At 54.8% G+C, this 22,801-nt stretch overlaps 6 protein-coding genes across 6 annotated transcripts; 2 read left to right on the plus strand and 4 right to left on the minus strand.

Moving 5' to 3' along the window:
• The first annotated feature begins 1,293 nt into the window (after window positions 1-1,293).
• On the plus strand, window positions 1,294-4,794 carry LY79DRAFT_18671 (PX domain-containing protein). The gene is made up of 7 exons (XM_060551354.1): window positions 1,294-1,650; window positions 1,719-1,948; window positions 2,041-2,349; window positions 2,403-2,685; window positions 2,739-3,096; window positions 3,150-3,993; window positions 4,050-4,794. Exons 1-7 carry the CDS (start codon window positions 1,491-1,493, stop codon window positions 4,689-4,691), a joined length of 2,826 nt encoding a protein of 941 aa, XP_060420922.1. The 5' UTR covers window positions 1,294-1,490; the 3' UTR covers window positions 4,692-4,794.
• Window positions 4,795-5,140: 346 nt separating this feature from the next.
• On the minus strand, window positions 5,141-6,430 carry LY79DRAFT_664711 (uncharacterized protein; the record flags this gene model as incomplete). The annotated part of the gene is made up of 1 exon (XM_060562945.1): window positions 5,141-6,430. The coding sequence occupies one exon, from the start codon at window positions 6,428-6,430 to the stop codon at window positions 5,141-5,143; it is 1,290 nt and encodes a 429-aa protein (XP_060420923.1).
• An 883-nt stretch (window positions 6,431-7,313) lies between these two features.
• LY79DRAFT_533512 (ELMO/CED-12 family protein) lies at window positions 7,314-10,270 on the minus strand. Its single transcript, XM_060556368.1, has one exon. The coding sequence runs from the start codon at window positions 9,864-9,866 to the stop codon at window positions 7,716-7,718; it is 2,151 nt and encodes a 716-aa protein (XP_060420924.1). The 5' UTR covers window positions 9,867-10,270; the 3' UTR covers window positions 7,314-7,715.
• Window positions 10,271-11,638: 1,368 nt separating this feature from the next.
• On the plus strand, window positions 11,639-12,363 carry LY79DRAFT_503247 (uncharacterized protein; the record flags this gene model as incomplete). Its single annotated transcript, XM_060553385.1, has 2 exons — window positions 11,639-11,939; window positions 12,035-12,363. The coding sequence occupies 2 exons, from the start codon at window positions 11,639-11,641 to the stop codon at window positions 12,361-12,363; spliced, it is 630 nt and encodes a 209-aa protein (XP_060420925.1).
• Window positions 12,364-13,126: 763 nt separating this feature from the next.
• On the minus strand, window positions 13,127-15,131 carry LY79DRAFT_585869 (oxysterol-binding protein; the record flags this gene model as incomplete). The annotated part of the gene is made up of 7 exons (XM_060560553.1): window positions 13,127-13,571; window positions 13,632-13,945; window positions 13,999-14,248; window positions 14,302-14,580; window positions 14,636-14,746; window positions 14,814-14,919; window positions 15,011-15,131. 7 exons carry the CDS (start codon window positions 15,129-15,131, stop codon window positions 13,127-13,129), a joined length of 1,626 nt encoding a protein of 541 aa, XP_060420926.1.
• A 2,608-nt stretch (window positions 15,132-17,739) lies between these two features.
• Window positions 17,740-21,543, minus strand: LY79DRAFT_18796 (uncharacterized protein). Its single transcript, XM_060551359.1, has 3 exons — window positions 21,502-21,543; window positions 18,066-21,386; window positions 17,740-18,013 (listed from the first exon to the last, which is right to left on the minus strand). Exons 2-3 carry the CDS (start codon window positions 21,325-21,327, stop codon window positions 17,943-17,945), a joined length of 3,333 nt encoding a protein of 1,110 aa, XP_060420927.1. The 5' UTR covers window positions 21,328-21,386; window positions 21,502-21,543; the 3' UTR covers window positions 17,740-17,942.
• Window positions 21,544-22,801: the final 1,258 nt, after the last annotated feature.

Here is a 22,801-nt window from a genome sequence, read left to right on the forward strand (position 1 = left end):
CTTTTTGGGCTGTTGTTAGTCGTTACGCAACTCAGTCATCGCTGACGCCTAAATCAACTACCGTACTCTTCCCACCACTTTTTGTCCCTCTCTTCACCCCCGGAGGTTCTACGGATCTCACGCTCACTCTTACCTACTAGCATCGATTAAGCGTCACCTTGCATCACTGGCAAGAAGCCATCTTGCAAAAGTAGTACCTTGAAGTCTAAACAAGACACTGGGGAGAGGAGACTGGAGCCCAAAACATTCCTCGTCCTTTTAGGGTATCTCGGCGTGTTGCGGAACGCGATGCCTTGTTCAAGCAAGCATCCCCCCCCTGCTTCGTTTTAGCTGCTTTGGCCGGCCGGTGTTGTTTTTTTGCCCCCACCCCTTGTTCCGGCCAAACGACGCTTGTGTGCCGTCTCCCCGAGCTAAGATATCCAGATATCCATTGCGCTGGGCTGACGCGAGAGGAACCAAAGCATGCCAATCTTTCTGCCCCCCTCCCTTTCCTTCGCCTAGGTAGGCGCAGCTGACTTTTGCGGTTGCTGCACACCCACAAAGGTGTTCAATGACAGCCCTCGCTTCACAGCTTCTCCGACCTTAGAGTTCATTTCGTCTCGTCTTTCTCCGTGTCATCGTGCCGTGGCCCCTCCGTTGACTGGCCCCGGACGCCCGAAAAGACCCTCGATAACCGCTGCAAGTAAAGAGCTAATGAGCGAAAACAGGGAAGAGAGCATCTGAATCCAGGGCAGATGAGAGAGGGGCTAGGGACACAAACGAGTAAGCCCCCCTCCCAAAGACGGCAGAAACAGCACGCGGGGGGAAAAGCCTAAGCGGTTTGGGCAATAGCCTAAAAAAAGCCCTTTGGCCGGGTTCCCCCTTTAAAATCACCATAAACCCGCGGAAACGGCACACCCGCAACAAGGACATTGACTGCCAGCTACTTCGTCCACTACCTACCTACCTACCTACCTACCAACGCCTCACTGCTGCTTGCAAGAGCCGTATTCGGCAGAAACGCCCTTGACTACCTACCCCGCCATACGCGCGTTACGTTGAGTGACCCGACAGCCAGCGCCCCCACTGAAATCTGGGCCCGCACCCGGCACCCCCCGGGCCCCTGCCCATTGGATCTGCCGCGCACCTTGGGTATAGGTACCTGGTAGTGTACGGAGTACACTACCTTAACTTAGCACACCACCTACCTGCCTACCTTGCCTCAAGTACCTCCATAGGTGCCTAGTGCGCAGTCACCATGTACCCTGCGGGTCTTGTACCGCTCTAAATTGATTATTACGTCGGGTCCCTCTCTGTCTCTCGCTCGCATTCGTCCCAGCTGTTGCTCTGACGCCAGTCAGCTTGTCCACTACCTCTTGCGACAAAGTCCTCATCCTCCCAAACCTGCAACACTCCTCTTCTCCCTACGAGCTTGGCACCAGGAGAAGGAGCATTATACCATCACTTCGCTGGCCTTGAGAGTGGTCCGAAGACGCAAAAAGACGGCGCCCATGGCTTCGACATCGCAAGAACAGCTGCCGAATGGCACTGCTGTAGACCCGGCGCAAGCGGTCCCAGCACCGGCCACCAGAGTCGAGCTTCCTGTCCGCTCAAGAAGCAACATGTCCAACCCCCCGCCAGGCCAGTCCTTGACGGGCAAGGAGGAACATTGTACGTGATCATGCGGTTGGTGCTGGAACGGAAACAGCACAAATTCGGCTAACACTTACTTCTACTAGACCTCAAGCGCGAGCTGATTTCAGAACAAGTCAAGTACGAAATCTCCGAGCTCAACTCACCTACGGCCCTCAAGCGATTCGGCGCCCCCTTCAAATCCGACGTTGGAGAGGTCTCTCCCTTGGATTCCGAGCTTCCTATCCTCCGCTACATTTTTGTTCATCATGTCCGCGATTTCCCTTTCCTCGACAAGGCCAGAGAAAAGGAGTTCTGGCAGGACAAGCTCCAGGTCGTAAGTACAAGGGCCTCCATCGCTGCCCAGCAGTGCCTTGCCCCCTCCTCCAGAACCGTCCTGCTGATTTACCGGTGTCTTCCTATCCGCAGTTCCTAGAATCCTTTGCGACCAAGAACATTTCCTCCTCCGAAGACAGACTTGAAGAGACCAAGCGGCGCAAACTGGCTATAAAATGCCAAAAACTCGTCGAGCTGATGATGGTGTCCGGCTGCAAGACCTCCTCCGGCTTCGAGGAGAGGATACGCTTTTCCGAGATCGAGGTCGTCGACAGCAACGCCATTGAAACGGGTGTCATGCACGCTGTGCCTGAAGGCAACTACATCAACGGTTGGGATGTGAACATTGCGGCCGTCAGAATCACGACGGAGAGGAAGACTATTAGATCGCACAAGCACGCTGTGAGTCTACCCTTGTCATTGCTCGCCGGGGCGGCTACTAACACTGCGAGTAGGAGTTCGTCATGCGTATACACCGCAAGGGCGAGCTTGAGTTCTTCATCGGTAGACGGTACGGCGATTTCGTTAGACTGCATAAGAGGTTACGCCTCGAATTGCCCGGCAAGGTTCTGCCCACATTGCCCAAGAAGAACAAGTCGGACACAACAACCTCCGGACTGTTCTCTCTGACCGGCGGCGGCAGTCCGGATTCTTCTGCATCATCCGTGTCGTCAGTGTCGACCATGATGACCGGCCTCGCACCGCACGAGAAGGAATCTACCAAGTTGTCGGTGCTAGGTGAGTTCTCACCCTCTGTTTCCCGTATTTGTGCAATATCTGACGGAAATCAGGACACAAACGCGCAACCTCTACAGCTTCCAGTCGCAGGTCACCTCGCGTGTCAACTGACAGCAGGCCCAAGAGCCCCCTGCCCTTCCACACAAAGAAGAATGGCCAGGTGACGCTGTGGCGTGAGAGTCAGCGCGTCTCTCTCCGGGCTTTCATCCGCACCCTGCTCTCGAACCCCCAGATCGCGCAAACAAAGGCCATGGAGGAGTTTCTCACAAGGGACCCGATCACGCCGACCGATGCCGATATCGACGACATAGAGCAGAGAAGGGCAGTCGATGCGATGCGTGTGGAGGAACAGAAGAAGTTTTACGAAATTGCAAGGAAGCGTGCAGCTGAGCTTGATATCTACATGGAAGAGTATGTCACGTTACATGCTGCTGTGATCATTCTGCAATACTAACAAACTTTAGGTTCCGCCAAGAGATTGTTGAGCGCAATGGCCTCACCTCATTGTTCAAAGAGATCAAGGACAAGGAGACAATTCAGGACCTCAGCATTCAGTACCGAAAGTTCGCCGAGTGGCTCCGGATTGAGGTTGCTGCCACGATATACCACTTGTTCTTGGCGGAGGACAACTCTCCCGAGCTGTTTGCCCAGGCAAAGAGGATCCACTCGCTCATTCCGTATACCGTCATCAAGAATGTCATCAGGATTGCGAACCCAGCGGCCGTCATGTCTGGTATTTTGGACATCTTCCTGGCGCAACCTTTCGGCACCCGTTCGCTGCTGCAGCGCATCTTCTCGCTTACGCTCAACGACGGCATCAAGAGCTTCCAAAAATCTATCGACACTCTTGCCGCTAAGATCGGCGACGAGGTTTTCACGAAGAAGTTGAAGATGTACACGGAGGCCGAGGAGCATATCAAGCTTGCCATTCGGGAAGAGGCCGCTGCCGAGGAAATGGACTTGATTGTCGTCATCCTGCGTTCTGACTTCCTTGAGCCTAGCCTGACTTCTGATCAAATCGGCCGACTCTACAACGCCTACGTAGCCTTCAACAATGCTGTCGAGAACATCGATGAGGAGCTGAAGCAGGGAGCCCAACTCTTCTCGTACCTCAAGCAGTTCTTGAAACTTTGCACCAGGCAACACGACAAGGCCATGATGCTGCAGCTTGTGGAGGAACCGGTCACGCTCCAGCTGTTCCGCGACCTCTTCACTATCTTCTACGAACCCCTTGTCCGGGTATACAAGTCGGCCAATGTTTACAGCAGTGTTACCGACTTTGCTGTGTTCATCGATGACATGATCCAGGTAAGCAGACTTGCATGCAGGCTATATAATCGGGCGTGTACTAACAGGCTTTGTAGGTCGTGGAGAAGTGCCAGGAGCAGGATGCGTCGGCAGATCCGAACCAGACCGTACAAGCATTTATCGACCTCTGCCAAAGACACGAGAACAACTTTTACAAGTTTGTGCACGAGGTCCATACCCACGACAACGGGCTCTTCGACCAGCTGATGGGCTGGATCGAAGACATCCTAGAATTCCTCAGAAAGGGCCCTAAAAACGGCACTTTGAACATCAATGCCCTATTCGAGGGAGGCGTCAGCTCGGGCATCATCGACAAGGGCAAGGTCATCGAGGAGGTTAACCAACTCATCGCATGGCAAGAAGCCAGGAAGAAGTGGCACCACGACAAGACACGACAGAAGATGGCCGCCGAAGGAAATGGGGGCCCGGATCTTGCTCCCACAGGGTTCTCATCGTCAGACTTTGGCCTGGATCAGATGGACCTGGAAGACATGGCGTACGATGATGATGATGAAGAAGAGGACGAAGCAGAGGAAGAGGACGAGCTCGACCCGATCGAGGCCGAGCGTCGCCGTCGTGCCAAGAGACGCGATAGGCTTCGCCGGAGCGCCGGCGAACCGACCAAGCCGCCTGTCTCCGAGATTCACAAACTCAAGGAAAATTTCCTTGTCATGTTGCGCGAGGTTCTTGCCCAGTAAGCTTTATAGAAGCATGATATCCCTGGCTCGTAACTTGGGTTCATATACTTGGTGGAATTGGTGGTTGGCACATTTGAGGGCATCAAGCCCCATGGATTCGGCGTTTGGTATGGATTGTTGTTACAATACGTATTTTTATTATGAGGCTGTAAATTCTCCGCGTGCCCCGATCTTGCCCGAAGTTACATGCGTTGTGTGGGAGTCGTATGTTCTCCAGGGCAGCAAACAGGAAATACGTAGGGTTTGGTTCGATTGAGGCAGGGGCCGCTCACCTCTGTCGCAAAGGCTCACGTGAGGTACTAGTCACTCAAGAATGCATCATTACCATTGCCGTCATCTGCCCGCTACCCATCGTAGACACGTAACACAGGGTGTATTCCTCCTCAATTCCAGAACTCCGTCCCGAAACACCATCACCACCACCACCACCACCGGCCCCTTGAACCCCATCAGTGCTTCGAGTACAGGTCCATCATGCCCGCCTTGAAGTCGGCGATCTCCTCCCTCTGCGCCCGGGTCCGCGTCTCCAGGCTCGTCACCCGCTCCTGCAGCGCCGCAATCTTCTCGTCCTTAGCCTTGAGCGCCGCCCGCACCGTTTCCCGCCCCCGGGCCAGCCCTTTCGCCTGCATCGAGAACCGCCGCAGCACGTCCCCGACGGCCCGCGCCGTCGCGTCGTCGACCTTTTGCCCGGCCAGCAGCGCCAGCACCTCCTCGGTCGGGTCGAGCTGCTCCTCTCCCCTGGACGGCGTCGACGAGCACGGCCCCGCGTCCCCGGCGGTCGTACCCGTGCTCGTGGAGAAGGACGTGTTAGGGGACTGGCCGGCATCGTCGTGCCTCCGCCGCTTGGCGTCGGGGAAGAGCGTCCGTGTGACCGTCTGCGGCGTGGGCAGGGCGGCTCCATCCCGCACCGTGCGCTGCGCTGCGGGCGTAGACGGCGACGGCGGCGGCAGCAGTGGCGCCGCACCACGGAGCTTTCTGGCGCTGCGCTCCATGGCTTCGTTCATCGCCCTCTCCTCGTCCGACGACACGTCGCCCAGCCCGTACTCGTCCGCGCCGTCGTCCGACTCGAAATCGAAGAGCACCCTTTTTCTCTTGGCGGGACGGGGTGATGCCTCAGCCCCGACCTCGTCCGGTGGACCGTCCGCCTCGAGGGCAGCTTGTGTCGGTCGGGTCGTCGAGAAGTAGGTATCTAGGAACTTCTGCCTGGCGACGCTCCTCTGCACAGACGGCGACGGCGGCGCAGCTGTTGCCGCGGCGGTAGTGGGCCTCGAGGCGATCTTATTGGCGGAAGCCGTGCTCGGCGTCGGAACCTGCGCCGTCTGGATGGTACCGGCAGCGGGAGCGCCGTCCGTCGGCATCGGCGGCAGGGTCAACGTGGACCCTTCGGCCCGGTTCTTCGCGTCCTCCTCCCAGAGGAAGAAGGTACACCCGCCCCGTCTCTTCTCGCACTTGTAAAAGAAGCGCCCGTGGTTGGCGTTCTTCTTCTTCACCTGGAGTTGTACGGCCTGCTGCCGCGGCGTACAGTTGCAGTACCAGTTCCCCTCCAGGTAGAGCCCGTCGAGACGCCTCTTCTGTGACGGGGGAGGCGACGGGGAGGAGCCCGTCTGCCCAGCGGTGTGCCGGTCGCTTCTGGGGGTGTATGTTCTGCTCCGGCTTGCGCTTCCACCTGCGCTGCTGCGGCTGTAGTTGCTGTTGTACATGAGCCGCCGACCACCGCCCCGCGGAGTTCGGGAGACCATCTTCGCACACAGATGAGGGAGGGTGTTGCTTCTGTTGGTGATGGTCGTGGTCTGGGTACCAGCGGTAGCTACTGCCGTGGACGTTACTTTCCCTTTAGCGGCGTTGCCGACTTTAAGGTGCGGATGGGTCCACGGGAGCCGGCGGACCATGTGGTGGTAAATCGGGGTTCAACTCCTGGTTGTCTTGGGGAAATGGTTGGTTTTGGCGGCGGGCGGTTACGAAGGTGATGTCATAACTGGTACCTGTCGATCTCTGGCTGTTCTACGTAGTCTGTTTCTGCTAGAACACAAGGGCAATTGTTTTTCTTTCTTTTTCTTTATGGCCGTTCGTCTCCAGATTGTCGCAGTGAGGGAGAATGAAGCATTGGAATCCTGGATGCAGATAGTTGTGCGGTCGACACATAGCCAGCCGCGGTCGTCGGGCTGAGGTCGAGGGAACCTGCCCCGCCTGCGCAGCTCCATTTTATTTATTGGGAGGGCTGGGGGAGCAACCGAGTGGGAGTGGGGGTTGCCGGGTGATTTTGGGGGTCTCGCTCTGGCGGGACGGAAGCTTTCCCCGTTCACCTCAACCCGGCGCAGCGGTACCTGCTGCCGCGCTACCGCCCCTTGGACCCTTGCTTGCGAGAGACAGTGGTTCTTCTGAGGTCGCTTCACATTCCCCCGCCTTGGGTACCTTGTGTACATACCTACATAATGATGATTCAGATCGGGTGACAAGTCCCGGTCATCTTCTTACGCTTCGTGAGGTCTGGGAAATGCAAAGCTGTCTGCAGTCTAGTCTAATCCATTGAACGCCACTTGGGCTCCCCGAATCATGCATTCCGCATACATATCGGGCCTCGTTTGAATATCATCACATGGAAACCTAATAAGTCGCTCCACGGTGGAAGATATTGACATGCATTAGAATTAGAATGTACCTGAGCGAGTCCTCAAGACCTGCGCTTTCGAGGGTATGTAATGAGAGCCCTGCCCACACTAGTATTAACACACACCAACGACCATTCCAATACGCAGCCTCCTCGCTACTTTGCCCACCACATCAGAGAAACCACGTCTACAAAATTCAAGCCTCTATGACCAACGACGCAACCTGACCGCTCGCTATGCATGTTCTGGGCAGCGAAGCCAACTTGCTGTAGAGTATCGTCCCCAGCTCCGTTCGTCACATTCCTAACCAGATGAGCAGGAGAATAAGGCGGGTATATGTAAGCCAAAAACAGCATCACAAAGGAAATCAATGGGAAGCAGAAACCACCCCCTGCTCTGAGTCCCATGTATACCCTCACACCTCGTAAAAATAGTCCTCGTCTAGACCGTCCCGACTGGGAATCATCCCAGTGCCCGGCGTCGGCCCGGTGTAGGCAGCCTCTATCCGCACGTTCAGCAGCCTGATCTTCAGCCCAAAATCACTGACGAGGTTAACAAGCTTGTTCGTCTCGGCCGTGATGGGAGCCTGGTTGAGCAGCATCAGAAGGCCATCAAGCCACTCTGAGGCCAGGCTGTGCGTAACCGGGTAGAGCGTCAATACCGCCTGTTCCTTTGCATCGCCGCCCTTGGCCGCCTCGATGGGATCGACGTAGCTGAAGATGGTGATCTTGGTTGTCGACTTGCCCGTCGCGTGGTTCTTGAGCGTCGAACTGCTGGTCGCGCTGCGAGTCTCTTCGTTGGGCGCTGACACGTTGGACACCACCGAGCTAATGGTGCTGAGATCGACCTTGTCCGTTAACACGTCGAGACCTGGGTCTTGTGCTATTTGCGTTTCGAAGTCGGCGTAGTGGAGGTACCGGCGGTTGTGTGATAGTTTGGCGAATCGCCACGGCCGGGGTGTGTATAGACGACGCTTCTGAGGCTCGCTTTGGGGGTTAGTGTCCCGCCGGGGCATTGGTTTTGAAAACCATGAGCCCTGGAGCAGACATCGGATCCGCTGTTCCTTGACAAACTGGAGAGCCTCCTGCCTCAACTCATCGCGGACCTGGTACAGATGCTGGCCCCACTGATCTTCGAATGACAGTTCTAGGAGTTCCATCTGCAGCTCTCGCAAACGGGTGCAGTCGTACTCCAGAAGCTCCTCCTCAACCTCTATCACGTCCTTTGTCCTGCTGGCCTGGCCGACAACTTGCTCGATGAGTATGCGGACCAGCTCTGCCACCTTCTCGAAATCGAACTGCTCTGCGGCCGTCGACTTCCACACTCGGAAGAAGGCCTGCAGCCCGGCTGTGTGGAGCCTTGACCATTGGAGGATGAGTGGGCGGAATAGTTTTTCGTTATTCTTAGCACCGTCCAGGCCTTGATAACTCTTGGTGTCCTCGATATCCGACTTCTCGACCTCAAAATGGTCGTATAAGATCATCGTCACCGCAAGACTTGCGCGCGCGATCGGGCATCTCTCGTTCTTTGGCTTCGTCGACTGCTCCAGCAGCATCTTCTGAAAGCTATCTTCGTTCTTGCGCACGTAGTCTGTCAAGTCCATCATACCTAGAAAGCCAGGAACTTCGAACTCTTGCGCGGGGCTCTCCGTTTCAAAGCCTAGCCTCCTCCACTTCTCTGGGTTGTGCCGCCGGCTTCCTCTCTTTCCAACTTCGTTCGGCTCGTCCGTTCGGGATGTGCCATTGACTTGCTTCTCCGGGTTGCTGGCAAGGTGGAGGCCCTTGAGTCCCCGTCTGTGTTCGGGCCGCTCAAGGTCAACCCTGACCTCACGCCATTTCCTCAGCAGAATTTTGGTCAGGGACTGGAACTCGAGCAGAGGATGCGCGAGATCCTGCAGCGAGGAGCTCTGCATCAGGCTGTATACCGCCTTGATCAGACCAAGATCCTGCAAGCGTTTGATGAATTTTGACCACTCCTCTATCGCGGGAGAGCTCGACCGGGTGGAGACACTACTGTCGCTGGAGATGGAGTCCCGGATCATGGCGTTGATGAGCATGAGGGCATTACCACACAGCGCGTGGTCGGCTGACTCGAGCTGAGCGATGACGAGCTCAAAGAACTGCGGGTAAACTGCAACGGCCGGTTTCAGGGCCCGGAAACCAAATGAGCCCGGCGTGCGCGGGGTTGACGGGCGGGAAGACTGCGTATGGCCAACGAGGGCGACCAAGATCGACATAGCGCCACGAAGAATGTTGACGAGTGGGTTCGTAACGATCAATTCGACGATGCGTTCAACGAGGTCGCCTGAAGACGATCCCTCAAAGATTTCCCAGCCCATGTCAACCTCCAATAGGCGCGTCAGACTCTGTAGCGAGTACGCCAAGGTGTTTCCTCCTGCACTCATGATGAGGCGTCGCAGGACAACCAGACCACCTGAGGATATGAAGACGTCGGCGAACGCAGGATCGTTGATGGATGACTGTAGCTTGAAGACGGCCATCTTCCTGGCTGCGTCCTCGTCGCTCGCGAGGCGTGAGAGGAGGGCTGGGATGTCGGCCTGATCCATGGCGGCGGCGTGTATGTACGGAGTTCGAGACTGTTTGGCGTCGGCGCGGAGACCGGTGTCGGGAGAGACAGAGTCGTCAGCAGGAAGGAGAGACTGTCGATTTCAAAATCATGGCCCGCAGTCGTCGTGGAAGAAGCAGCGCCTTCGGCCAGGCTATATAAAGCAAGTGGGCGTCCGGGGTATCGATGTCGGAGGATGTGCGGCCGAAGGCCCGTGTCAGCGAAGATGTAACACGGATAGAAGCCTCTGCAGATCGTTCTTCCACACGGGTGAAGTGAAGAGGCGTCGATTGTGTGTTTAAAAAAAGAACTTTAGTACCGCGTCTTCGGCGAGAACGGGAACACAAGAAGTATACAAGGATGGACAGGAAGGAGATGGTGGTGGTGGTGGTGGTGGTGGTAGACTAAAAGGAGGGAGGGTGTGCGTGCGAGGGCTGTCGCGGTATCAGACCAGATGTTGACTTTCGTCCGCATTGGACGCGCACGGGTGGGAAGTTTGCGCATGTCCTGCAGGAGGTGAGAAAAGCGCAGATACGTATATCGTGTACGTACCTGGATCAGCAAGCCTCCGACCGGCCTTCGGTTTCTGGACCGTTCGCTCTCTTCACCCGAATGGGGGCTAGTCTACAGCTGCCTAGTTGCGCCAATGTTAATGCACGGCTTCTGTCTGCACCAGCTATTACCAATGGGTGGTTTCTTTTTGTGGGTTATTGGAGGGTAATCTGGCTTCGAACCGTGACGACGGCCGGACCAGGGTGACTGGTCAGCAGGAGGATACCTAGCGCATCCAACGATGAGTTTCACCATGCCTTCCCGCCGGAGGCCATGCCGGTAGATGATTTGCATCGTGTCTGAAGAAACTCTATGAAGGCAACAAGAGCGACTGTTCGTCGTTTTCTTTTTCTTCAATGTGGTGCCACCCAGGAGCTCTGACCTTTCTACTGGGAGTTTGGACTCTCTTCGGCAAGACATCGTCATCGAGTGAGTCAACCTTTACATGCACAGGCTGGTCCGAACGATAGCCAACAGCACAACCACAAGTACAGATCCAGGGTCATCGCCATCTCCGAGGATCATGCCAATCAAAGCTTGGTCTGAATCTCTCGGCATCATCTCATCCTATCCCCCGGGGTACCGAATGCCCCCTTAGCGGGTAGATCACTACGTTTCAAAAATGAGGCCAAAGAAGCAACGCTGCCGTGTATCGTTATCAATGGTGACGGCGTTGTTGTTGTTCAATGCTTATCCGTACTAGAGCGCGGAATGTGTCCTATGGAAGACTCCCATAATAGTTCTCAGGGTTGTTGACAATGCTAAATAAGAGCGATTTCCGAGATGAAGATGCCGCAGAGGACTAGATTAATCCCGATTTAAGGCTGGTGCGTATGAGAAACAAAGGCGTTGCGAGAAATGTTCTAGACCACAAATAGGAAAGACCCGATACGTAGCTATCCGATACCTGGAATGTGTGGAGACGAGGCAAGACCATCGCTCGAGCCACCATCGCTCGAGCCACAGCTTACTAGTCACCGCGTCTGCCACACAGCAAGCTTCAGCCTCCGCATTAGTAATTGTTGTGGCGCAAGGCTGCTAGATATTTCCTCGCCGTCGCATCGTTGCCATCGAGCAGCAGTTCCAACTCATCCTAACGCGGCGTCATATTCATTTTTCTCCCTCGACGGTCAATTGATCCGCGAAGCACCAGCCTTGCACGACCGAACCGGTATCCCGAATATAACTCAGCTGAAAACATCGTCCCTTAACACCGCGACAATGGCCAACTTCCTCGCCTCCATCTTCGGCACCGAGCTCGACAAGGTCAACTGCTCATTCTACTTCAAGATCGGAGCCTGCCGCCACGGCGACCGCTGCTCCCGGAAACACGTCAAGCCAAGCTACTCCCAGACCATCCTCATGCCCAACCTCTACCAAAATCCGGCATACGACCCCAAGAACCGCATGAACCCGTCCCAGCTGCAGAACCACTTTGACGCCTTTTACGAGGATATTTGGTGCGAGCTCTGCAAGTACGGCGAGCTAGAGGAGCTGGTCGTGTGCGACAACAACAATGACCGTACGTGTTCCCTCTCGTTCTCTTCCCTTTCCTCCCAAGCTTCTCATGGTCATCTGCTCGAGAAATATGCATACTGACTGACGGGTCGCAAATAGACCTCATCGGAAACGTTTACGCGCGCTTCAAGTACGAAGACTCGGCCCAGAAGGCCTGCGATGACCTCAACTCGCGGTGGTACGCCGCGCGACCCATTTACTGCGAGCTATCTCCCGTCACCGACTTCCGCGAAGCCTGCTGCCGCCTTAATTCGGGCGAGGGCTGCGTCCGCGGCGGCTTTTGTAACTTCATCCATCGGAAGAACCCCTCCGAGGATCTGGACCGCGACCTCACACTCAGCACAAAGAAGTGGCTCAAGGAGCGTGGCCGCGACGAGCGCAGCCCCTCGCGCTCCCCCACCCCGGAGCCCACGCGCCGCCGGTACTAGGCGGATGGGCGGATGGAAGAGACGGCAGCGGCGACGGTGACTACTTTGGTACCAACTCCTGGCCGTACTGGCGGCAGCGGCGGGGAAGTACGGCGGTGGGGTCTGAAGCTACGGATATGACGATCCTTGGAATTACTCGTCAATCCCTCCCGATGGCGCAATTCCACAGGAGAGTGGCAATGACCGCACCGAGAGCTTTCGATTAGGAACTCGCGCGGCATTAAAGGAGGAAAATCTCCGCCGCCGAGTCTAGAGGGACGAGGCGAAACCCCTGGAAAAATTGATTTGATACCCAACCCCTGTGTTTTCTCGTCTCGACTGGGTGAATTGGACGACCTACAGAAAAACGAGAGAGAGAGGCAGAGAATGTGTGTGTGTGCAAGAAAGCGGCGTTCAAGGCGTTTCGAGGACGAGTAGTTTCACAGGGGACTTTTGAAAGGCAGGAGTATCATTTATAAATCATGTCAAAATAGGTAGTGGCTCGAAACGCAGAGCAACTACAAATCCCACACTTTCCAATTACGAAATATTTGTCGCAGTTAAATGCCATTATTGCTGGTCCGGAAACAATGCTACACATATCTACAAAGGTATCCCATTTCTACCAAAACCCCCGATTTTCGCCAGTGCACTCAATTCGTACCACGTACTTCTCTCCTATAGTTTGAGACTTGCCTCCCGTGATGAATAAAGGTGAATGTGAAAGTGACACAGACTTTGTGTATGACAACCCGAGAATACATTATCATAAGGCTTGCAGAGCTTAACTTGACGGCTCCAAAGCATCATGGAAATTATCCTCGCTAGTGTCGGCCCGCTTCAATGGCGGAACGTTCTTCATGTCTGTCGTGAAGTCCATTAAAGGGCCCTCGGCAGGTTTTGACCCCGTCTTGTTGAGCATACTCTCGATGTCCTCGGACCCGCTGCGCTGTTCTGGCGCAACTGGAGAAGCAGCGGCCGAAGGCTCAGTGGCTGGCACAGAGGGTGTCGCGGCAGCGGATGTGGCAGCCGGAGCATCACCAAAGTTAATCAAGTCGTTCCCACCGTCCTGCTGTCGGACGACCGGGGCCTGCTCAGCCGGTGCCTGAACCTCGGCCGTCAAATGCCCGTGGGAAGGGTCAGCGGTCGTCGCAAATGCCTTCTGTCCTGGAAGAATAGGGTAGATGGCCAGGATCTGTTTAGTTTGCCCCTCCGGAGTCATGCTGTCACTGCTTCATGTCAGCTAATCGGTTCTAGAGGCACGGGTATCTTTGTCGGCGGATACGCACATTTTGGCGTTGATGATCCATTCCAGCTCTTCCTCTCCTTCGTCGTAGCCATCAGGCCCAGCGTGTACACTTCGGAAGAGCTTAGGATGCCATTCGATGCCTTCGCGTGCTCTAATCTCCCGTTCTTCTCGTTGCCTGTCCTCGACCTTGGTCTTCTCGTCTGTTGCGAGCTCATGGTTGCGGTCCTTCACGGCCTGAGCTGTTGCCAGCCAGAGCTTCTGGGACTCCCGCTCATCCTGCTCTTCGATTGGCCGGACCAGAGGATTGCTCGGTTTCGACTTCCTGGCATTGAAGAACATTTCCTTGTGCCCAGTCTAAAGCTAGGTTAGTTGTCATGCAATGAAAAGCAGCGCTGTTGGGAGTTTACCTTGACATCCTTGACATACATCTCTTCGCTCCAGAGTCCCGATAACTCGTACAGAACTTCGCCCGTGCTCTCGTGCTTGATGAAACCGCCAATGGCATTGTAAGTGCCACTGACCCAGCCCTTCGTCTTGAACTCAATATCGGCAACCAAATCAAGTTCCGGGCAGCGGACAAAGCTGTGGTCTCCCAGCTCGTACTTCATCTTTCCGAACAGAATGCCTCGGGCGTACATGTTGGGCTGCGTTAAGATGCTGGATTTGACGTTAGTATCCAATTATCCCATATCACTTTTTGGACCACATACTATCGTTCGCCCTTGGACTTGTCCTTGCCTCTGTTGAGTAGAGTCAAAACGGCTGTCCCTTCCATCATGCTTGCGGCCGAGTTCCCCAGAAACTTGCTTCTGGGCTTGAGCGTGCCATCAACGCGAATGTGGTGTTCGGGAACCATGTAAAAGTAGCTCGACTTGGGAGGGTGATGCGACGTTTGCTCGGAAACATAATAGGCCTTCGTGTTATCGGGCAAGTCCCAGTAGCAGGTGAATATCTCGCCAAGGATTGGATTAAGCGGCTTCTTCACCCCTCTATATATAGATCAGCGACACTGTAAGCTCCCGCGGGTAGTTCGGGGGAACCAACGGTGGTCGAATGTGCCATCCGCTCAAGTAGAACTTGACGACGGAAACAAAACGCAGCAAAGGGTCGTCAATCTCGGGAATGGGAAGGAGCATCTCGGGGTGGCACATGAAACTATGGCGAGCGCAAAGGGTCAGCAAAGGAAGCTCCGGAAGACGAATCGGCAGTCTGAACCACTGACTTGGTAATTCTCTCAAGCATGCTACGGGGCTCAAGAATGAAAGTCGGCAGAACAACGCGACTCAGGTCGGCTCCAGGTCGCAGCTGAGAAATAATATGGCCGAGTACTGAGCTGTATGTTAGCCAAGATGCATGCAAGGTATCGCGCGGGGAAGCTGTTGCGGGCGCGCCAATGTTGCTCATGGAAGTTTCGCTCACCATTACCCTGATCGGGCTCAACCACAAGGGTATCATCATCTTCAGCGGCGGCAGCTCCCCTAGTCTCGTCGACGCTTGACCGGTTGCTAGCTGGAGGGTTGGAAAGCCAAGAGGTCAGCATTGTTGGCGACAACTTTTTTTTCTCCTGTGACGCACGCACGGCGGGAGGCTCGAGTAGTGGGGTGAGAGAGAGAGTCTTTTCGGAGTCCCGGGAGAGACTCCAAGGCTACGCACGCAACAAAGGAACGAGCGGGGAGAGCAGGAAACAATAGCGAACTGGGGGGGGGATGTTGACAGAGTGGGCGCAGTTTTGTCGCTGTAGGAACGACTTGAAGGGCGCGACGGGGAGAGAACGACAGCTATTATGCGTACATTGGGCAAAAGGCAGTTGCGCTGGGGCGGGTAAGACTCACTGAGGCTGGACGTTCTGGAGCGTCTTCCTGGCACATGGACCAAACCCATGACTGCGACTGGCTCTGGATAGGCGGTGCGTGCAGCGATGCCCCCTCAGTTGTACTTGCAGCCGCTATCGGTCTTGTCGGCGCGCTGCCTGGGATACACCTTCTTGGCTGGAATTGAGGGGCAGTGCTCCCCAGGCAAGAAAGGCGCTGCTGGTGTGTTTGGGTAGGGATAGAGTCGGCAAATGACGGGCCTCGCAGCCCGGTACGTAGTTGAGCAAGAAGATGTGGACTGGCGGTAGAAACAGCGGATGGTCAGAACTCGGGTGTGGGAATTGCCGTAATAAGAACAGTTGCAGGTCAGCGCGCAGAACAATGGTTGAGTTCAAGTGGAACAAGGAAATGCCGGTGAAGGAAGTGTTGGAGGGACAAGGTTGGCGACGTATCCGTTGGAAAGCAAGCGAAAGGGAAGATGTCGAGTGAGCGGGAGGGAGCCTTAGGTAGTTTTTCGAGAAAAGATGGGTGATGGGCCTGAATAGGCGGTGTCTCACTATTCCTTGCTCGTCTCTCCTGCAGCTGCTGTTGGCGTGTCTAATAGCACAAAGTAGCGAGGGGAGGAGAGCAAGAGAGCGGACAAGGGAAGGCTAGGAGATGAAGCGGAATGGATGCTTGATATAAAAATGTACCCCGTAAGGTCCGGCGTGTCCGGCGTGGCCATAGGAACGGTCAGAGAATATTGGTTCACTGAGGAACGGCCGGAATTTGGGACGAGAAGTGAGAATCAAGAGATGAGTTACCGATATCAAAGTTGACCAGGGAAAATCAGAACTAAGCTATGCCTTCTTGCCTTCTTATCCGAGAACAGAGTCTAGTAGATTCCTTAGCAGTTTAGCAATATACAAACGCATACAGGCAGGCAAGTCGGCGGCAAGGCAACAGGAGGTAGCAGTGTAGATCACAAATCTGAATAGCACCACTACCAAGTCACCAAAAGGCTGGGTTCCCATGCAATCCTTACGTCGCTCGTAGGGACCCCCACCACCGACGAGGGGTGATGACGTCGCGTTAACTATCATTTTAGGATTTTTCTTTTCTTTTCTTTTTTTCGTACTGGTTCCGCGCGCCAGTGGCCTAGAACCAAGTTGGCGGTCATGAGTTGCACTACTGCGAGCTTAGGAACCATGACTGCATGCCAACGCAACCGTCTCTAGATGTATTTATGAGTTAGTCTCGTCTCTCTCAAGAGATGAATCTGGCTTCCGGCTGATGATGAGACGGGGTTGTTTCCCAGACATCGAGATGCAGCCCGCACGCATCGTTTGCACGGGAGTGCCACCCCAGCTTCCTTCCCCTCCTTTCTCTTCCGTCCCATCCCCATGTCTGATGTCTACAATGCCGTGTTACCCTGCTTGCATCCAATCACATGCCCACGCCAATTCTCCTCATGAGCCAATCAGTCGGTAAGGGTCTCCTCTTCCGTCCAGTGGTTCGCCCACCCATGTACCTCTGGGTAGTCCGGTGATTAGCTACACTACGCACTATGATGGGAGCACACGTACGGATACAGTGAGTGGCATAAACGCCTGACGCAGTTGTATATGTATTGCAGCTCCATCATCCTAACCATCTCCCTAATATCATGTTTTCAGCTAAAATTCGGACAGAGAGAAATGATGGGAAGGGGACATGTTGACCTGGACAGTACATGCTGGGAGGAATAATTGGATGAATCAGATGCCAAGTAATTGCTAGAGGTTGCCTTCTGTTGGCCTGTGATATGCCTTTCTCTCGCACGCATCCCACCATCATGCGGGTGGATTGTGGCAGTGCTGTTCATGGCTTCCTTCTGCACAACAGACACCATTCAAGATGCTCGTCGAACAAGGTGTGCTCGCAGGTTCTTATAGATTCAACACATGAACATGACTTCCCAATTCAGCCTTTCACTCACACATTTCGGAGGCTGATCTGCCACATGCGTCACGCTATACACGTTTCGTTAACAAGCTGCCGTCCAGTGTATCTACCTAGAGGCACACTTTCTGTGTGTGCGCAGTGCTTGTGCTCATCTGTCTGCTGCTCAATGTTACCACCAACAGCATATCCTACCAGGCAGACACAAACCTGACCACAACCCTAGTCACTTTGCACGGCTGCCATATAACCACAAAAGCTGCTCGGGGTGCTCTCAGCAATGTTTAGCCTCCCGCACCATACACGGTGTCAACCCCGAGTCTTCCGGCCAAATTTGACCAAACTTGACGCGTCGCCCGAACCCCTAGGTAACCGTCACCTCGGATCACTAATGCCAATCACACTAGCGTGTATCAACGGCCTTTGCCGTCTCCGTCTCCTATGCTTCAATCGTCTCTCCGGTACCGACGTCCGTTGTCTGCGAAGCAATGTGACGAACCGACTAATGGGTATCTCGTATTTCGAATGTCCGGACTCTGCTTCCCAATGCAATGCTCTGGATGGTGCTTCTCCCGTTCGCGCAGCTCATCATTTATTAAGTTCGATTAGTCCGCTTGGATTTATTTGCCCCTCAGCGATCTGGAGGCGCCCTTGACGGGTGCCGGGAGACACTGGCACAGGCGGTCGCGTTCTAGTCGCAAGTTAGCACGAACCCAAGCCAATCCCGATACCGGAAACCTTACCCGCTTCGTTCTCGAAGAGGAGCGATATGTCATCGTGCTCTCCCGGCAGATCCGGGAGGTCCAGGCAGATGAATCCCATGTCGTCTGACAGTCCGTCGCTACCGTTAGGCATCCGCGGCAATGGGAATTTGGCGTCAACAAACTTGATACCTGCCTTGCCACTCCGCGAAACCATCTCATAAACATCTGTGCCCTTCAATTGAAAGTTCATGCATTGTCCATGTTGGAAATCGGGAAAGAATGCAAGAAGTTGTATGATGGAACCCTGCTTTACCACCTGAACTCGGGTCAATCCAGCCTCCCATTTCTTGTGGATCGGGACCACCATTCGCCGACGAGATATGGCAAATGCCGCCGCAAGGCCATCAAAGATGACGCTGAAGCCTGTAAAGGCAGCCTGGAAGGCGTGGAGATCTTTCTGGGTCGGGAAACTGTAAGTGCGGATGGTTTGAGTCGTCTGCAGCATCTGGAGCATATCCGTCATCGCCTTGGGCACGTCCTTGTCAACAGACCCATCCGCTACCATCGAAGTCATGTCGAATTGCGGCTGACGCATCACCACCAGAGATTTTGTGTCCTGAACCTCCAGTCTGACTCTCAGCTCGCCAGGTTGAAGGTTCACTCGATCAGTAAGGAAGCCCTGTTTAGATTCGATAACCACCCTTAGTCTGTCTGACAGAACCGTACGTGGATAGTCCTCATCCGCGTCTTCATTGATGACTCGAAGGGACGTCCAGGGAACCTGACTAACACCTGGAAGATACCTGCCCCCTTCCAGGCTGGTCGAAATGGAGAATCCGAGTAGAGGAACATCGGCGTATATGGTTTCATCCTTGTGCACAGAAGTGCCGGCAAGCATGTTGTGGAACTGGGACCGCTCCCTCTCATCGCCGAATGAGATTACCATGGTCACCTTCTGGCGACCGTTGTCGTACTTGAGCAACAGAGCCGGTTCACCTGCGTCCGATCTGAGGAATCCAAAGGGAATTGGCATCTGTGGTGAGTAACTGTGGTTGATGCCACTGAGGGTTCTCGTGTGGGGACCGCTGACAACTGCGATTCTGAAGCCGCGATGGTATGCGCGAGGACCGGCAGCAGCGTGCTCCTTATGAATCTTCTCGAACAGCGCGATGTCGCAACCTTGCACGGGCTCCTTGGGAAATGCCCTGGCTTGGGGGTCTGAATCGAAGTACTGGAATGAACGCAGCGTGGAACGGAAAACACAGTGCTCCTCTGCTCTGGGGTAAAGTGTTGACTGGACCTTAGCACCAAAATCGTACATACTCCAGAGCATTCTGTAATCTTGCTGCGAGCACTGCGCAACAATCATGAAGCCACGAGGTAGTTTCACCTCAAGCGAACAAGTCTCGTTGCGCCAGCGAATATCGTCCCAGGTCGGGCCCAAGGCCTTGTTTCCCTGGATTCGGAGGTTGACTTCTCCATGCTGGCTGGCAATGATGAAAGCAAGGTTCGGCTGTTTCTGGGGCCGGACCATAGTCAGCAGACAGGGGAAGTAGAATCTCCGAGAATCCATGCCCTGCTCCATCAGAAACACATCAGTGTTGATTCTACCAAACGTGAAGTTTTCAGCTGTATCGCCGGGAGGCAGAGTCTCCAATATCTCCAAAGGCGAAAGAGTGCGGACGACGCCCGTCATAGCCGCAGATGAGTCGGCTGTCAGGAGCGCAATCATGTCCACGCTGAGTCTAGGATATTCAACCCAGATGGACTTGTCGATGGTCTGAGGCAGAAACGCCTCTTCAGGTGGGAGGGAACCGTTTCTCTTCATGGAGACAGCCAGCTTCTTAAGCGCTGTTACAAGTGTTGTCCGAATTTCATTGATGCCCATATCAGGAGCAAGTTGTTTGTTCTCCAAGAGCTCAGGAATGGCCTCCTCCGAAAGCCAGTATCCCTTAGCAAGGTTGGCGTAAGCCTGCTGGCGGTCCATGTCGTTCTGCATCTGACTTTGAGGACTGCTGGGTCGCGCTCGGACTGCAACCTCCAGAGCCATACGGCCTTTCAAGAACCACCACAAAGCAGCACGCGCCATTTCATTCGGTGAACAGGCCGAAAGAGGCTTGATTGTCTCGGCGTGAAGTCTAAAAAGCTCGTTGAGGTGTCGAGTGCGCGTGACAAACGCGTCAAGGGCATCATCGCCAACAGCCAGAACCGCATCGTGCATATTGAAAGAGGGCTGTCGGGAGCCCATTGCGGCAGAGGGAGGGGCAATGTTGTGTTGAGAGCTAAGAGAAGGCTGTCGGGAGAAGCTAGCATTGCCCGGTTGGGTGTAATCAGTGCTGCTTGAATAAATAGAGGTTGGACTTTGATCGGGAAGCTTTCTCTGGTCTTCTGGGGATCTCGGCGGCAGAGGAATCTTGGCGGGTTGTAGTGGCGATTTTGTCGGTGATTCCTGTATCTGAGGTGTGAGAGGTGTTTGGCTCCCATACTGCCCGTACTCGGGATGTGAGGGCTGGCTGGCAGAGCGCGCAGCCTCCGCAAATGCTCTACCCTCGGCCTGCCGCATCTCAGCCTGTTGAAGTTCGATGAAGGACTTGCGGTTCTCGTCTTTTGCATTGGTTGAAGTGTCAAGGTAGGGTGCAGAGACGGCATTGCCTGGCGCAACCTCCCTATAAGAAGGAAGGGGTTCCTTGGGCTCAACGGGCTTTTCACTAATGGTAGAAAAGCCTGTCTGTGTCCGTCGCAAACGGCCTGGGATGAAGTCTGGGTCCTCCTTGGGCGCAGAGGGTGGTCGAATAGGAGACTCGTGGGCAGCAGCAATGGGTCTGCGGCCGGGAGATGGAGGGGGGCGCTGCTTCTTGCGTCTTGATACCTCGATGGCGGGGATCTCCGACTCCTCACCACCCTCTCCAATAATCTCAGGGTAAGTATCCACGAATCGAACGTTCAGTCCCTTCCTGTTGTTGCGCCACGGGCTCCGAGGTGGGACGCCAGGGCTGTGTCCAGGGCTACGCGCGGGATGGTATGGGAGGGTCAAGCTCTGCTGGGAGTGATTATTAGCGACAGACAGCGCTTGAGGGTAGCGGGAGGCAGCTGCTGTGTCGAGCTTCGATAGGGTGGGAAGGGCGGAGGCGGGCGTCGCGTGAGCGACCTGTAAAGTGTCGGAGGGGCCATTGAGGAAGTCGTTGATGCTGTTTCCCGTCTCTTCAGCCGTCGGCTTACGATCTTTCTCCTTCATGGCGAAGAGCTTGCCCATTAGGCGACCCCGCCTCGAAGAGGTAGCAGAAGGCGGTTCGTTCTCCATGGCTCGAGGTCGTTATCGTCGTTGGGGGTAGTTGCGAACTCATAGAGGTGGGTGGGATTCTGAGCGGAAAGGCGGCATTAGCAAAGGCAAGTGAAGGGTGACTACGTCCTCAATGGGATGTTGGTAATTTTGAAGTCTGGTTGTCTCAGCTATCAGGAAGGGGAACTAATTTACCTCGAAGGTTTGCAAGCCTCCGTTGAAGCTTCCCACCGGCGCTTGCACCTGCGCACGTAGAAGGTGGGGTCTTTGTGATTTATTCAATATTCGATCCTCGAACACTGGCACGTCGAGGAAGGAGCAATCAACGAATAGACGAAATGGCGAGGCAAATAGTAGGTCGTATGAGAATGGTGTACCCGGCAGCAGCAGTAAGGCGAGGTAGGCCGCCGCCGTCGTCGTCGTCGGTCGGCCCAAGAGTCGGGACAGATAGGCAGGCGGGATATGATCAGGTAGTCGCGATTGTCTGCGTAGTTGCCAGCAATCTGGATTTGACGAGGCAAAGACGAATTAGGACTGTTACCCTGCAGATAGTGGTTCTTGCCGCAGACAAATGGTGGACTGTGACCGTGACTGAATGGCGGTCGGTGGCTTCAGCCTGATTGGGTTGAGGTTCGTCGTGTTGGGTTATTCGAGTAGGTAGCAAGGGGTTTCAGTTTCGGGGATCGCAGGTACACTTCGTACACACCACTCAGCAGTACTACCTCCCGTACGGTGGGGGTATGGGTGCAAGTGCGGAGCTCAGAAACGAGACGAGAGGAGCGACACATGTACCAACCACGTTGAAGGTAGGTAGCGAGCCAATTAGTTCCAGCAGCTCCAGCAACACACACACACACACACACACATACTGCTTAGGCACCGGTATCAGCATCAGCAGCAGCGAACAAGGGAAGGATGAGGAGGAGAAGGAGGAGGAGGTGAAAGTGGGTAGGCAAATAATACGGATAGGTGGGTTTGGGGTTGAATAGGTATGGAGTACAGCGTGCCTTACTTTACTTACGTCGAGCGTGGACCCTTGAAGACTGACGTTTGCCATATCATTGGCCAGGGGTTATTGTGCACACAGCGAAGGAACCCCCTTGACCATCTCCACTTCAGCAGTGGCACCTCAAAGCCAAGCAGGTACTCTGTACGGATACCGTAGCGTTACCGCATGTCTAGGTGCAGAAAAAGGTACGTATCCCGTGTATTATCCCGATATCTTGAGGGCAACCGCGCTGTCCAGTTGAGTTGTCGTACAGTATCTTCTCATTCTCCACAGATTGTCTTAGGGAACGTGGTATTTCCCGCCCAACAGACTTTGCTTACCGAGTCATCGAGGCTCTCATCTTAGGTGCAGGTGATATTGTACACAGGTAGTGCACAGTCGACAAAAGGCCAAAGACCACATGCCAACCTACGTGAGTCCTGTTGACTTAAACCTGGCGGACGTGTTGATCAAGGAGGCCTGTTTGATTGGGAAACCACCCTAAGA

The sequence above is a fragment of the Colletotrichum navitas genome, assembly GCF_030913465.1.
Source record: "Colletotrichum navitas strain CBS 125086 chromosome Unknown LY79scaffold_1, whole genome shotgun sequence".
NCBI lineage: Eukaryota > Fungi > Ascomycota > Sordariomycetes > Glomerellales > Glomerellaceae > Colletotrichum > Colletotrichum navitas.

Coding starts and splice junctions, on each gene's coding strand:
- LY79DRAFT_18671 (XM_060551354.1), top strand. CDS start 1,491: ATGGCTTCGACATCGCAAGAACAGCTGCCGAATGGCACTGCTGTAGAC. Junction 1,651..1,718: donor GACGGGCAAGGAGGAACATT/GTACGTGATCAT, acceptor TACTTCTACTAG/ACCTCAAGCGCGAGCTGATT. Junction 3,994..4,049: donor TCATCGATGACATGATCCAG/GTAAGCAGACTT, acceptor CAGGCTTTGTAG/GTCGTGGAGAAGTGCCAGGA.
- LY79DRAFT_533512 (XM_060556368.1), bottom strand. CDS start 9,866: ATGGATCAGGCCGACATCCCAGCCCTCCTCTCACGCCTCGCGAGCGAC.
- LY79DRAFT_18796 (XM_060551359.1), bottom strand. CDS start 21,327: ATGGAGAACGAACCGCCTTCTGCTACCTCTTCGAGGCGGGGTCGCCTA. Junction 18,014..18,065: donor CCTCTTCGAGAACGAAGCGG/GTAAGGTTTCCG, acceptor ACTTGCGACTAG/AACGCGACCGCCTGTGCCAG.